Here is a 10,493-nt window from a genome sequence, read left to right on the forward strand (position 1 = left end):
CCCTCCGCAGCGCCTCACATCGCCCCCGCCGCGGGCCCGCAGAGCTCCTCTCCCGCGCGACCCTCGCCCTGCCCCTCCCTGCCCGCGGGGCCGCCACTGCTGCGGGGTCCCGGTTCCTAGCGGCCATCTCTGGTTTATTCGTGGCCCCCCGCTCCGTCCTGCCCTCTCGCAGCACTCTCGGAGCAGTCGGACGCGAAACTTCCTCTCTGCACCTGGTCCGGACTGCAAGGTGGGAGAACGGGAGGCGCGTCTGCGTGCGAGGAGGGTTCCTGGTAGAAGGAAATGGGAATTCAGGCCAATTCAGAGAGCCTATGGATATATTCATTCGACGCGCGTAGTGAGCTGCTGCTGTGGGCCTGGTCTAGCGCTGGGTGTTTGCCCGGATGGGGGTGTAATGGAGTCAAGACATTCGTTCGAAGAGCCCATTCATTCATTCATTCATTCATTCTCTGTTGGGAGAGAGAGAGGACTGGTATCCAACACTAGACCAATAGGAGGCGGAAAGGCAGGCACAGACGGTTGGGGGGGGGGTCATTCGCAGCACATTTCATCAGTTCTCCCCTTGCGAGTGGCAAAGGTAAGTCCCCGCCTCATGGGCCTGAGGGAGTTAGACAAGCCAAGAAATGGATTCCCTCCCCATCCCCAGCCCCAAATACACACCAGCACAGGCACGTACTAAGTGGACACCTCCCGTAATACTTGCTGGTACCAGGGTATTATTGTAAGAGATCTTAATTATTGACAATCTCATAACTGTAAAATGATGACTTGTGAACCTAATATCATACCTAAGAGCCGAGGAGATTGAACATCCTTCATGTGTTTATTTCCCATGGTGGTTTTTTCCTGAAACGAGCAAAAAAATGCCTGCTCATGACTTTTGCCCATTTTTCTCTTGAGGTGTCTTTTTCTTACTAATTTTTAGGAGTCTTTTATATATTAGAGACCACTTCTTTGCCAGTTACATCAGCTACGAATATTTTCTCCCGGTATGCAACTTTCTCCTTTCCTCCCTTCCTCCCTTCCTTCCTTCCTTCCCTCCTTCCCTCCTTCCTTCCTCTTCATCCCTCCCTCCCCTTCTCTCCCTTCTCTTTCTCTGTCTCTTGATGAATAGCAGTTTGTAATTGCAATGTAGTCAAATGTATCAGTCTCCAATCTTTTGCCTTTATGGGTTAGTGCTTTGAATGACTTGTCTGTTTCTATCCAAGATCATAAAGATATTCTCTATTTTTTTGACAAGTTTTTCCTTAAACATTTAGGTCTCTCAACCACCTGGAACTGATTTCTGTGTAATTTTTCTTAATTTTTTCCATGTGGATAATGTGTTGTCTCAGTAATATTTGTTGACTTGCTTACCTGGTCACTGGCCTGCAATGCCACCCCTGTCTTCATGTATGTATGAGTCTGGTTCTGGTCTCCCTGCTCTCTTTTAATCTTGTTGCCCAGCCCTTCTGCCAATACCATTCTGCTCTAATTACAGTTGTTTATCACGACTGTTTATATCTTTCTTGCATACATTCTTTGGGTCTCAGTTCAAATATTGCTTCTTCCTTAGAGTTGCCTGATCCAATCCCCCAATTTAAGTGGATGTACCCATTATATTCTATTCATGGCTTTTACTTCAGCTTGTAATTACACATCCTGTATATTTCATTGTTAAATGGCTGACTCTCACACTAGTCTCGACGTTCCATTATGGCAGAGACCTTGTTTCTCCGCGACTGAGCACAGTGACTGTCGCGTGGAGAACATTCAATAAATAGATAGCGATTGAATGAATGAATTCCTCTCTGCCCTGCCACATTCAGCACACTAGCACACGGTAGATGCTCCGGGAATGCTCAAGACAGGAACAGTCCTTCCATCGGTGTCCCCTTTTTTGCTGAATTTGTCTCCGTAAGACATGTCAGCAGATGACATACTGTTTTTCTGACCTATTTGCTTACTCTTTCTCTCCCTCTACTACAGTGTAATCTCCATGAAGACAGGGCTTGCTGAGTTTTTTGGTTTTTTTTTTTTAAGATTTTATTTATATATTTGATAGGGAGAGAGCAGAAGCAGGGGGAGCAGCAGAGGGAGAGGGAGAAGCAGACTCCCCACTGAGCAGGGACCCTGATGAGGGGCTTGGTTCCAGGACCCTGGGATCATGACCTGAACCAAAGGCAGATGCTTACCCAACTGAGCCACCCAGGCGCCCCGGGACTTGCTCTGCGTTAACTCCTGTTGTTTCCCAGGCCTCAGAACAGCGCCTGGCAATTGGTAGATACTCAATAAATACAGAACGAATGAGTGACCGAGTGACCGAGCGGGTGGATGAATGAAGAACGAACTTCATTTTCTCCCTCTGGTTCAACCAGCTCTTTCTTTTTAGCTTTGGAATCATTGGGAACCTCTGTTTTTCTAGTGGCTCTCTTAGCACTTGCCTCTACGCCCCATTCTCCCCCCTCTTTCTCCCTCCATGTGAGCACAGAGGCAGCGGCACATCCCCCTTTTTTACCCGTGGAGCAGGCATTTGTCAAGGCTCCCAGGAATTCTGAGAAGGCAGTGCTTGCCCTCTCTCCTCAGCACCCTGCACACTGTAGATGCGCCGCTTGTATACCCACGTTCCACCTGGTTTGGCTCATCTTTTACTACTCTCCTGAAACAGACCGGGAACACACGTCTCACTCTAGGCCTGCAGCTTGGTCGTAGGGCCTGGCAAAGAGGACGCCCTCAGCAAGTGTTTGCTGGAAAAAGAGTGAATGAATGTCTGTTGTCATTGTTTTAGGATGTGTGAGACTCTGCCCCACAAGACAGCTTCTCCGTTGGGAGGGACAAGCCACCTTCACTGCCGAGACTCCCATGGGGGGACTGATGCTGTGGCCAAGTCAAACTCCCCTGAGCCTTTGCTCTCTAAACAGCGTCTGGGCTGTTGTGGGCTTTTTCATTAGCTTTTTGACCTTGAGAATGATTTATTTCCATTTTGCCCCTGAACAGATGACCACCTCTGAGGTCCTAGCTCTTAAGCCTACGTTGTGGTAGGTTGGGTAATGACCTTCCCAAATAGGCCCACATCCTAAATCCCAGAACCCATGAATGCTGCCTTATATAGCAGGAGGGCTTTGTAGCTGGGATTAACTTAAAGATCTTGAGATGGGGAGACTATCCTGCATTGTCCCGTTGGGCCCATTGTGGTCACAGTATTCCTTATAAGAGGGACGCAGGGGGGATCAGAAGGCAATATGATGCCAGAAGCAGCGCTTGGAGTGACCGTCTTGAAGATGGAGGGAGAGTCCACAAGCCAAGCAAGGCAGGCAGCCCCTGGCAGCGGAAAAAGGCAAGAGGGAGGGTTTCTCCTGAGAGCCTTTGGAAGGACCAGCCCTGCCAATACCTTGCCTTCAGCCCGGTGAAACTGATTGTATACTTTGGCTTCCAAAACTGTAAGAAAGACACTAATACATTTGTGCTGTTTAAAGACAGCAAAGTTGTGGTAATTCAAGATAGCAGCAACGGGAAACTAATATACTAAATCCACTATTATTTTTGTGTCATCAGGCTTGTTTCTTTATATTTGGATTCATTCCAGAAACATTTCCTGGGATTTGGATCAGAAAAGCCCGGAAGCGCTCCTCTCCTCTGGTGCCGAAGCTCTTGTTGCTCTAACTGTGTGACTCCTTCCTCCTGCGAACCACCTCCCTCCGCCGCCTCCTGCCGCTGGCTGCGTCCTCGCCTGGTTCTCGGCCAGGCCACGCGAGTGGCCATCCACTCCGTCCCTTCCTCCTCACCCTGGCTCTGGCCCGTCCATTGTGCATTGTGCACAAATGTCATCCCGAACAAAGGGTCCCAGCAGACCAAGCCGGTTGACTGAGCCGAGCTTTATGAGAGAACACTGGTGGAACACCTCACCCACTCCAAGCACCCAACGCCGTGACCAAGGTAAAACCTTGCTTGAATTGGAGTTTCCTTGGTTTTCCTCTTCAAGGATTTTAAACGAAAGTGTATCGATACCACCTGATCACAATTCCCCACTGTGCCCTGCAGGCAGGCAGAGAGCGATAGCAACACTTCGCTTTCCGGACCGTCTTCGGACCTCGATTTGTGTAACAGAGATATGACATGAGAAACCTTGCATGCACCTGGTAGTCGGGGACTGACATGGGCCAGATGGAGTAAGACGGTATAAAGGTAAGAATCTTTCTTTTTTTAATCCAATTAGCCCACATGTAATACATCCTTAGGTTTGATGTACGATTCATTAGTTGCGCGTAACACCCAGTGCTCATCACATCACATGGCCTCCTTAATACCCATCACCGGGTTACCCCATTCCCCCCCTTCTGTAAGAATCTTGAGACCCCAGGAATGAGCAGAATTTGCCAGAAACAATGTCTTTTGGAAGTGTCCAAAGAACGGCTTGCAGAGTCCTCTCCCCGTTGCCCCGCCCTCACCAGGGTAGCCCCCCCCTACCCCCCGCCANNNNGCGGCTACATCCGCAGAGCTGCACCAGCAGGGCTAGTGAAGTCCCCTCGTGTTCACAGCAGTGCCTCCCACTCTTCCCAGACGATCTGTCGTGGCGGGGGCTGGGTTAGAGCCTCCAGACGGCAGCAGTTTGTGAGTTCACAGCTTGGACTGCGGGGGACAATGGGGTGTAAATGGGGCAGCAAATGCAGTTTCTAGGGCAGAGGTCCACCTGCACAGATGGGGTGGGGCTGCCAGCCTGGGGCTGGGAGCCTCAGACCTGTAATAGCGGAAAGGTGGGCCTTTAGGAAGTGGAGGGGCGGGGGCAGGGTAGGAAAATGTCCAAAAGAAAGAAATGAAGGGAGCCAGGCCTTTCTCCTACTTGGACACAGCCAGGACTTCGGTTGCTCGCTAACTTTGGAGACACACAGCGTCTACTAGGTGCAGACACGAGGGGAGCCTCGTTACCACCCAGGGCGTAATTTACAAACGCATGATGGAGGCTAGTGGGGAACACCTGAGTCTGATCACGTTGTCCCGGGTGCAGTATTCGGTGGACGGCTGTACCAGGTGTCTGTGGTTAAGAAATCTGTGGCCTGAGCCCTTGTATTACAGTTTATCCTAAAGATCGACAGTGTCACCATGATGTGTGTATGCACGGAGCCTGAGAGGAGGGAATCAGAGAACCTGCCTTCACCACCCATTCGGGCAAAGGACTTGGTCACTGAGCTTCAATTTCTTCGTCTGTAAAATTAGGGTCAATAATACTACTTATTTCTCAGGTTTACCGAGAGGACTGTAGGAAATAATACAGATAAAGGATTTGGCCTGGAGTAGATAGTAAATGCTTACTCTTAGTAGCTTTTACCTATGCAATCACTAGAGTTAGGGACCTGGGAGTCATTTTTTCTAAGTGTGATTTTTCCCCCTCCATTTTAAACGTAATTGGTCATCTGAGCTTGTTGAGTCTGTGACCACAGTGTTTGTTGACACTGTTTTTTTCCTCCCGTCATCTTGTAGTCCCCGTCATAGTTTATTTGGGCTCTTGTGTCTATGCATCTCCTCAGCTGTTTCCTGCCTCCACCCTCTCCCTCTAGCCATCCATCCTGTTGACTTCTGCCAGATTAATTTTTCTTGAATACAGGTCTGATTTTTTTCTCCTCTGAGCTCAAATGGCAATCATTCCCATCACCCGGCTGCAAGGCAGAGGCCAACGTTCTTTCTGTCAAAATAAGGCCCTTCACAACTAGGCTGCAAGGCAGAGGCCAACGTTCTTTCTATCAAAATAAGGCCCTTCACAACTAGGACCTAGGCTGTGATTTTAAGTAATCTCCCCTCAGTGCCCCCTGTCAAAGCACCAGCCACACAGAACTGCACTTTCCACCTTGGATACCCCTCTGCTTCATCTTTCTGACCCTTTGTTCATGAGTTTCCCTGAACGGAATGCCTTCTCTTCTCTGTTTACCTGAAAAACTTCTGATTCTCATAAGACCCAGCATAAATGTCTAATCCTTAGCTAAGCTTTCCCCGAAGCTCCTAGAAAGTCACTCCCTGCCCTGTGCTCTCTCTGCACTGACGCCCACGTCTTCCAGCATTTACCCCCTCGTACTGGGGCAGCTGAAATGGCTCTGAAATGCTATGCGAGAAATCAGGGATTAGGAGTTATTTGCTTTTGCATCCCCAGAGCCTCATTGCAAGTCAGGTGAGAAGATGGTGTTCAGTGACGACTTGTGCGTGACCGTACGAAAGAACGAATGAAACGAGTGACCGATCGATACGCAGTAGGGAAGGGCGGCATAGCACCGGAGTCGTGGGGACCTAGCCGCGGATTCCCCAGGACAGGCCGTGTGGGGGCAGGGGGAAATCTCTAGGCTGATTTGAACGAGGTGTGGGCTCTGTCTCACTTAGCAGCTGTGTGACTCTGTCACTTTAATTTTATAAGCCTCGGTTTCTTTTTCTGGGCGCGGGGTAAGCGTCCTCACCTTTCCACACCACACGGGCAGTGTGAGAAGCAACTGATGGAAGGTGCGTGAGGACGCAGTCTGTGAAGGACTGTAGAGCGGGAAGGTTCCAAGGACGCTTGTGCGAGGGCTCACCGCAGAGCCGGATGACGGCCCCATCCCGTGGCTGTCACACCCCGGAGCAGGCAGCCCTGGGCCTCTCTCAGGCGGACAGACGGACGATCATACTGGCTGAACTGAAGCCAGCTGACCAGCTGCAATGGTGGCAGATCGCATTCCATGGTGGGGCTGGGGGGTACAGTGTGCTTGGCGGGCCTTTTCTGACAAGACGAGAGGAGCCGTAAGCAGACCCAGAGAAGAAGGGAGGCACGTGGAGCTTGGGTGCTTGAACTCCCCTCCAGGGGGAAACAGCCTGAAGTCGGGGTATCTGGTCACCACGTGGGACGGTGTCTGACTCCGCCTTGTGTTGCGAGTGCCCAGCATGACACCAGGAGGACATGCGCCTCAGGGAGGATTTCCCAAGTGACTTTTGTTCATTCTACAGTCCTGTTGGGGCTGGAAACAAGGAAAGGCTGACCTATGGAAGGCAAATCTTCCGTAGGTTTCCAGGAAAAGAAGAGGGCCTCCATTGTGAGGCTAGACCCAGTGGACAAACTCGGCACTGGCTCTTGAATCCTCCCCTAGTTCTCTAACTTATAAAGGGAAAGACAGTTCAGTCCAGATCCCATACTTCATGCCCAAAACATCTATGGCCACCTGCTGGCTAGTGTTATGAACCTGAAGATCTCTCGGGGCTGTGGCGGTCGCAGTGACATGCTCGTGGCCAGGCTGGCTGGACAGAAGGGAGGCTCCCAGGGCTCTTACCGAGGGCAGTCTTTGGCCCAATCCTGATTCCAGCATTCACCACCCAGGCAGCTGCGTGCTGTTCCCTGGACAATGAGAGGAAAGGGCACCTCAGATATGGCCTCATTAAAATAGGTGGGCTGAGGAGGTGGCTCTCTCAGGGGGCCTGGGACCGGAGGGATAGCAAGGCCACCATTTTGGCCATTGCAATGAAAGCAACAGCCAATCCTTTCAGCAGTACAGCGAGGCTCTAGAGAATGTTCTCTCTTCTGTGTACGTAAAAGATTCTAGGGCTCAGAAGCAGGAAACACTCTGTGTGACATCACTCAATGAGTTAAGAGCTCTAATGGGAACATAATCAAGTCTTGCAGCTTCATTTGTAATGTGCGCACGGATTATAGCTGTGCCTGTCAGTCACCTGCAGGATCATCTCCGAGGTCCCGTCCCCAGTCGCTGATCAGCTGGCCTGTCCAGCTCAGCTGAAAGACTCAGTAGGGTGCAGAGGACGTAGGTTCAGTAGAAGAATGTATCTGTCTTCTAAAATAAAAACAAAACCTTTGTCAAATGACCAAATACTAGATAGATATTAAAAAAAAAAAAAGATTTAAGCAAGGGGCACCTGCGTGGCTCAGTTGGTTAAGCATCCGACTCTTGATTTCTGCTCAGGTCAGGATCTCAGGGTCCTGGGAGCACACTTCACGTCAGGCTCTGCTCAGCTTGGCATCTGCTTGTCCCTCTCCCTGTGGAGAGGTCAGAGAAGCAGACTCCCAGCTGAGCCGGGAGCCCCACATGGGGCTCGATCTCAGGACTCTGAAATCATGACCTGAGCAGAAATCCAGAGTCGGATGCTTAACCCGCTGACCCAACCAGGAGCCGCCTACCTGCTTTTTATAGTCAATCTGTTGAGCTACCACATGGTGTGTGGCCCCTGGAAAACACCGCGTACTGTGAGAGAACGAGAGTAGACAGAAGAATGATGTCTTAGTATTACTATGAAAATAGTTTTGACCTCACAGACGCCCTAAAAGGATCTTAGAGATCCCCAGCCATCTAAAGGCCACATTTTAAGAGCCTCTGCTATCAGTCAATTTCAATTATGGCTGTTGATACAAAAATCTAAGTGGAATGTTAAATAGAACCCGGCAGTACATTGAAGATGAATGTACCATGCCCAAGTGGGATTCGTTTCAGGAATGTAGGAATATTAGGAAATCTATTAATTAAGGATTTAAGATATTAATCAGAGAAGAAACCATTTAATTACTTTGAAAGATGCTCAAAGTATTTTACAAAATTTATACTTTGATTAGAAAATACTTGGGAGGGCCATGATAAAATGTCTCTAATTGCCAGCCTCATGTTTAATTAAAATAAACTAGAAGCACAGTATGAAGGGGCAGAACTTTCCTGAACATTCAGAAGCTCAAGTTCTGCCTGGGGAGGTGGATTGCCCTTGATGGTGGTAAACGGGGACAGGGCAGCAGATCCTGATGGGTATCAGAGGTGGTGGCTGAAGAATTAACAGTCAACCAGCTTAAACCATCAGCTGCCACCCTGTTCCACTGTCTGGATGTGCTTACATCCCGGTGAAGCAGCAGGCAGCGGTGACTACCCGGGTCTTCCCAAAGAAGGTTCCTTTGCAGAGATGCCTGGTGGCCATCTGCAGGCTGAGCTGCCCCCTTGCTTCCTAACAGTCTGGCTGGAAAGGAACCTGGAAGGGTCGGGGGGAGGTGGCTCTGCAAAGGCCACGTGGAAGGGGGCCAAGAAAACCCATCTTTATTACCCATGGGTCCTCCCCAGCAAGCCCAGACTGTAAGGTCTGAGCATCTCTGTGGTGCTGGGCACTTAACAGACACCCGGGAGTGATGAGCAATGCTTATTGTATTCTAGAGAAAGAAAGAAATACGTATGTTCCCCAAAGTGGTTATTTCACCCAAGAGTAAAATATTGAGTTCATCTTGACTCCCCAGGTTTTTGCTCCAACTCTCTGGTCTCCAAACACTTGAGATCCCAAATCTGCAATATATCTCACATCCGTCTTCTACCTCTGAGCTCAAGTCCTCAGTACTGCTCACCAGGGCTGCTCCCCCAACAGGTCATCTGTCCTTATCCTCCTCACACCCCCAAATTCACCACCAAAAAGGGCTCTTTGATCGTGTCACTCCCCGATCACAACCATCCAAGGGTTCCCCACAGGGCGTAGAATAATGGGGACATTATTCTTGTGGGCCTGAATCAAAGGCCAGTTTTCTAATCATCTCATCCAGAACTTATTTCAGTACTTTTCATATTCAGTTTTTCTGTACACTTTTTTCTTTTGTTGTGAATTTTATTGACGTGTAAAACACGCGCAGGAAAAATGCTCAAGTAAAAAAGTACTTTGGATTTTCAAAGAGCATCACCAGAACCCAGATCAGGGACCTCATTAGCAGATTCCCAGCGGGGGCCGTTCCAGACGTTCCAGACACTAGCCCCCCCCAGGGTGGGCGCTACCCTGGCATCTACTAGCATAGGGGAGCCTCGAGCGGGTTTAGCTTTATGTGAATGGAGATCACACAGTGTCTGCTCTTCATCACCTGATTTGTACACATAATTTTCATTATTATGATAGAAATTACTTGAAGAGAGGCACTATATCTTGTTCCTCTTTGCACCTCCTCCCCCCTGCCCTGGGCTCTGGTACGGAGATTGGTACGGAGAAGGCCTCAGAGGAGAAATAAGCCAGTGACAGGATGTCGACAATGAATGAATGTAAGTGAGGGATAAACAGGAGTTTTTTGTATTATTCTTTCACCTACTCTGTAGATTCGCGACATTTCAAAAAAAATAATTGAAGGACAAAATTGCTTACTGAACGATAGAAGTCATCCAGGTTGTAGGTATGCTGTTTAAAACAGGGCACATGTAAACCCTTTTTCTTGTCCTTCTTAAGTTTCTACGTATAAAGGAAAAGGGCCCTAATGTGTGAGTTCAGTGACAGAAAATCAGGAAAGTCTCTCTTACCGAGGTCTTGAGGGGCTATCTGTGGATTCTTTCATTTGATTCACGAAGTATTTATTTGGCATGTGCCGTGCTCTGAGCACCGCCGTGGGTGCTGGGAAAGAGTGACGAGTCCGCCTTGCTGAGCGTTGTGATGAGACTCCTGAGAGAAGGTTCTACCTAAGGCTTTTATTCCTCCTCATACAAGGAATATTCTGTCTCCACACTCTGTTCTGTGTTCTGCGTGTCATTTTATAAAACTAAAAAAAAAAA

At 49.2% G+C, this 10,493-nt stretch overlaps 1 protein-coding gene and 1 non-coding gene across 2 annotated transcripts in view; one reads left to right on the forward strand and one right to left on the reverse strand.

Moving 5' to 3' along the window:
• Positions 1 to 133: 133 nt before the first annotated feature.
• Positions 134 to 4,218, forward strand: LOC103656454. The gene is made up of 3 exons (XR_005834943.1): positions 134 to 229; positions 3,566 to 3,915; positions 4,021 to 4,218. It is a non-coding gene; the product is annotated as an uncharacterized LOC103656454 (transcript).
• A 2,311-nt stretch (positions 4,219 to 6,529) lies between these two features.
• Positions 6,530 to 10,493, reverse strand: part of OVCH2 (ovochymase 2) — a 22,177-nt gene continuing 18,213 nt past the window's right edge. The window contains exons 16-17 of the mRNA XM_008683845.2: positions 8,123 to 8,169; positions 6,530 to 6,718 (exon numbers count right to left, since the gene is read on the reverse strand). Coding sequence (XP_008682067.2) covers positions 6,530 to 6,718; positions 8,123 to 8,169 — 236 coding nt within the window. The remainder of the gene's footprint in view (positions 6,719 to 8,122; positions 8,170 to 10,493) is intronic.

The sequence above is a fragment of the Ursus maritimus genome, unplaced genomic scaffold (genome assembly GCF_017311325.1).
Source record: "Ursus maritimus isolate PB19 unplaced genomic scaffold, ASM1731132v1 scaffold_16, whole genome shotgun sequence".
In the NCBI taxonomy this organism is placed as follows: Eukaryota; Metazoa; Chordata; class Mammalia; order Carnivora; family Ursidae; genus Ursus; species Ursus maritimus.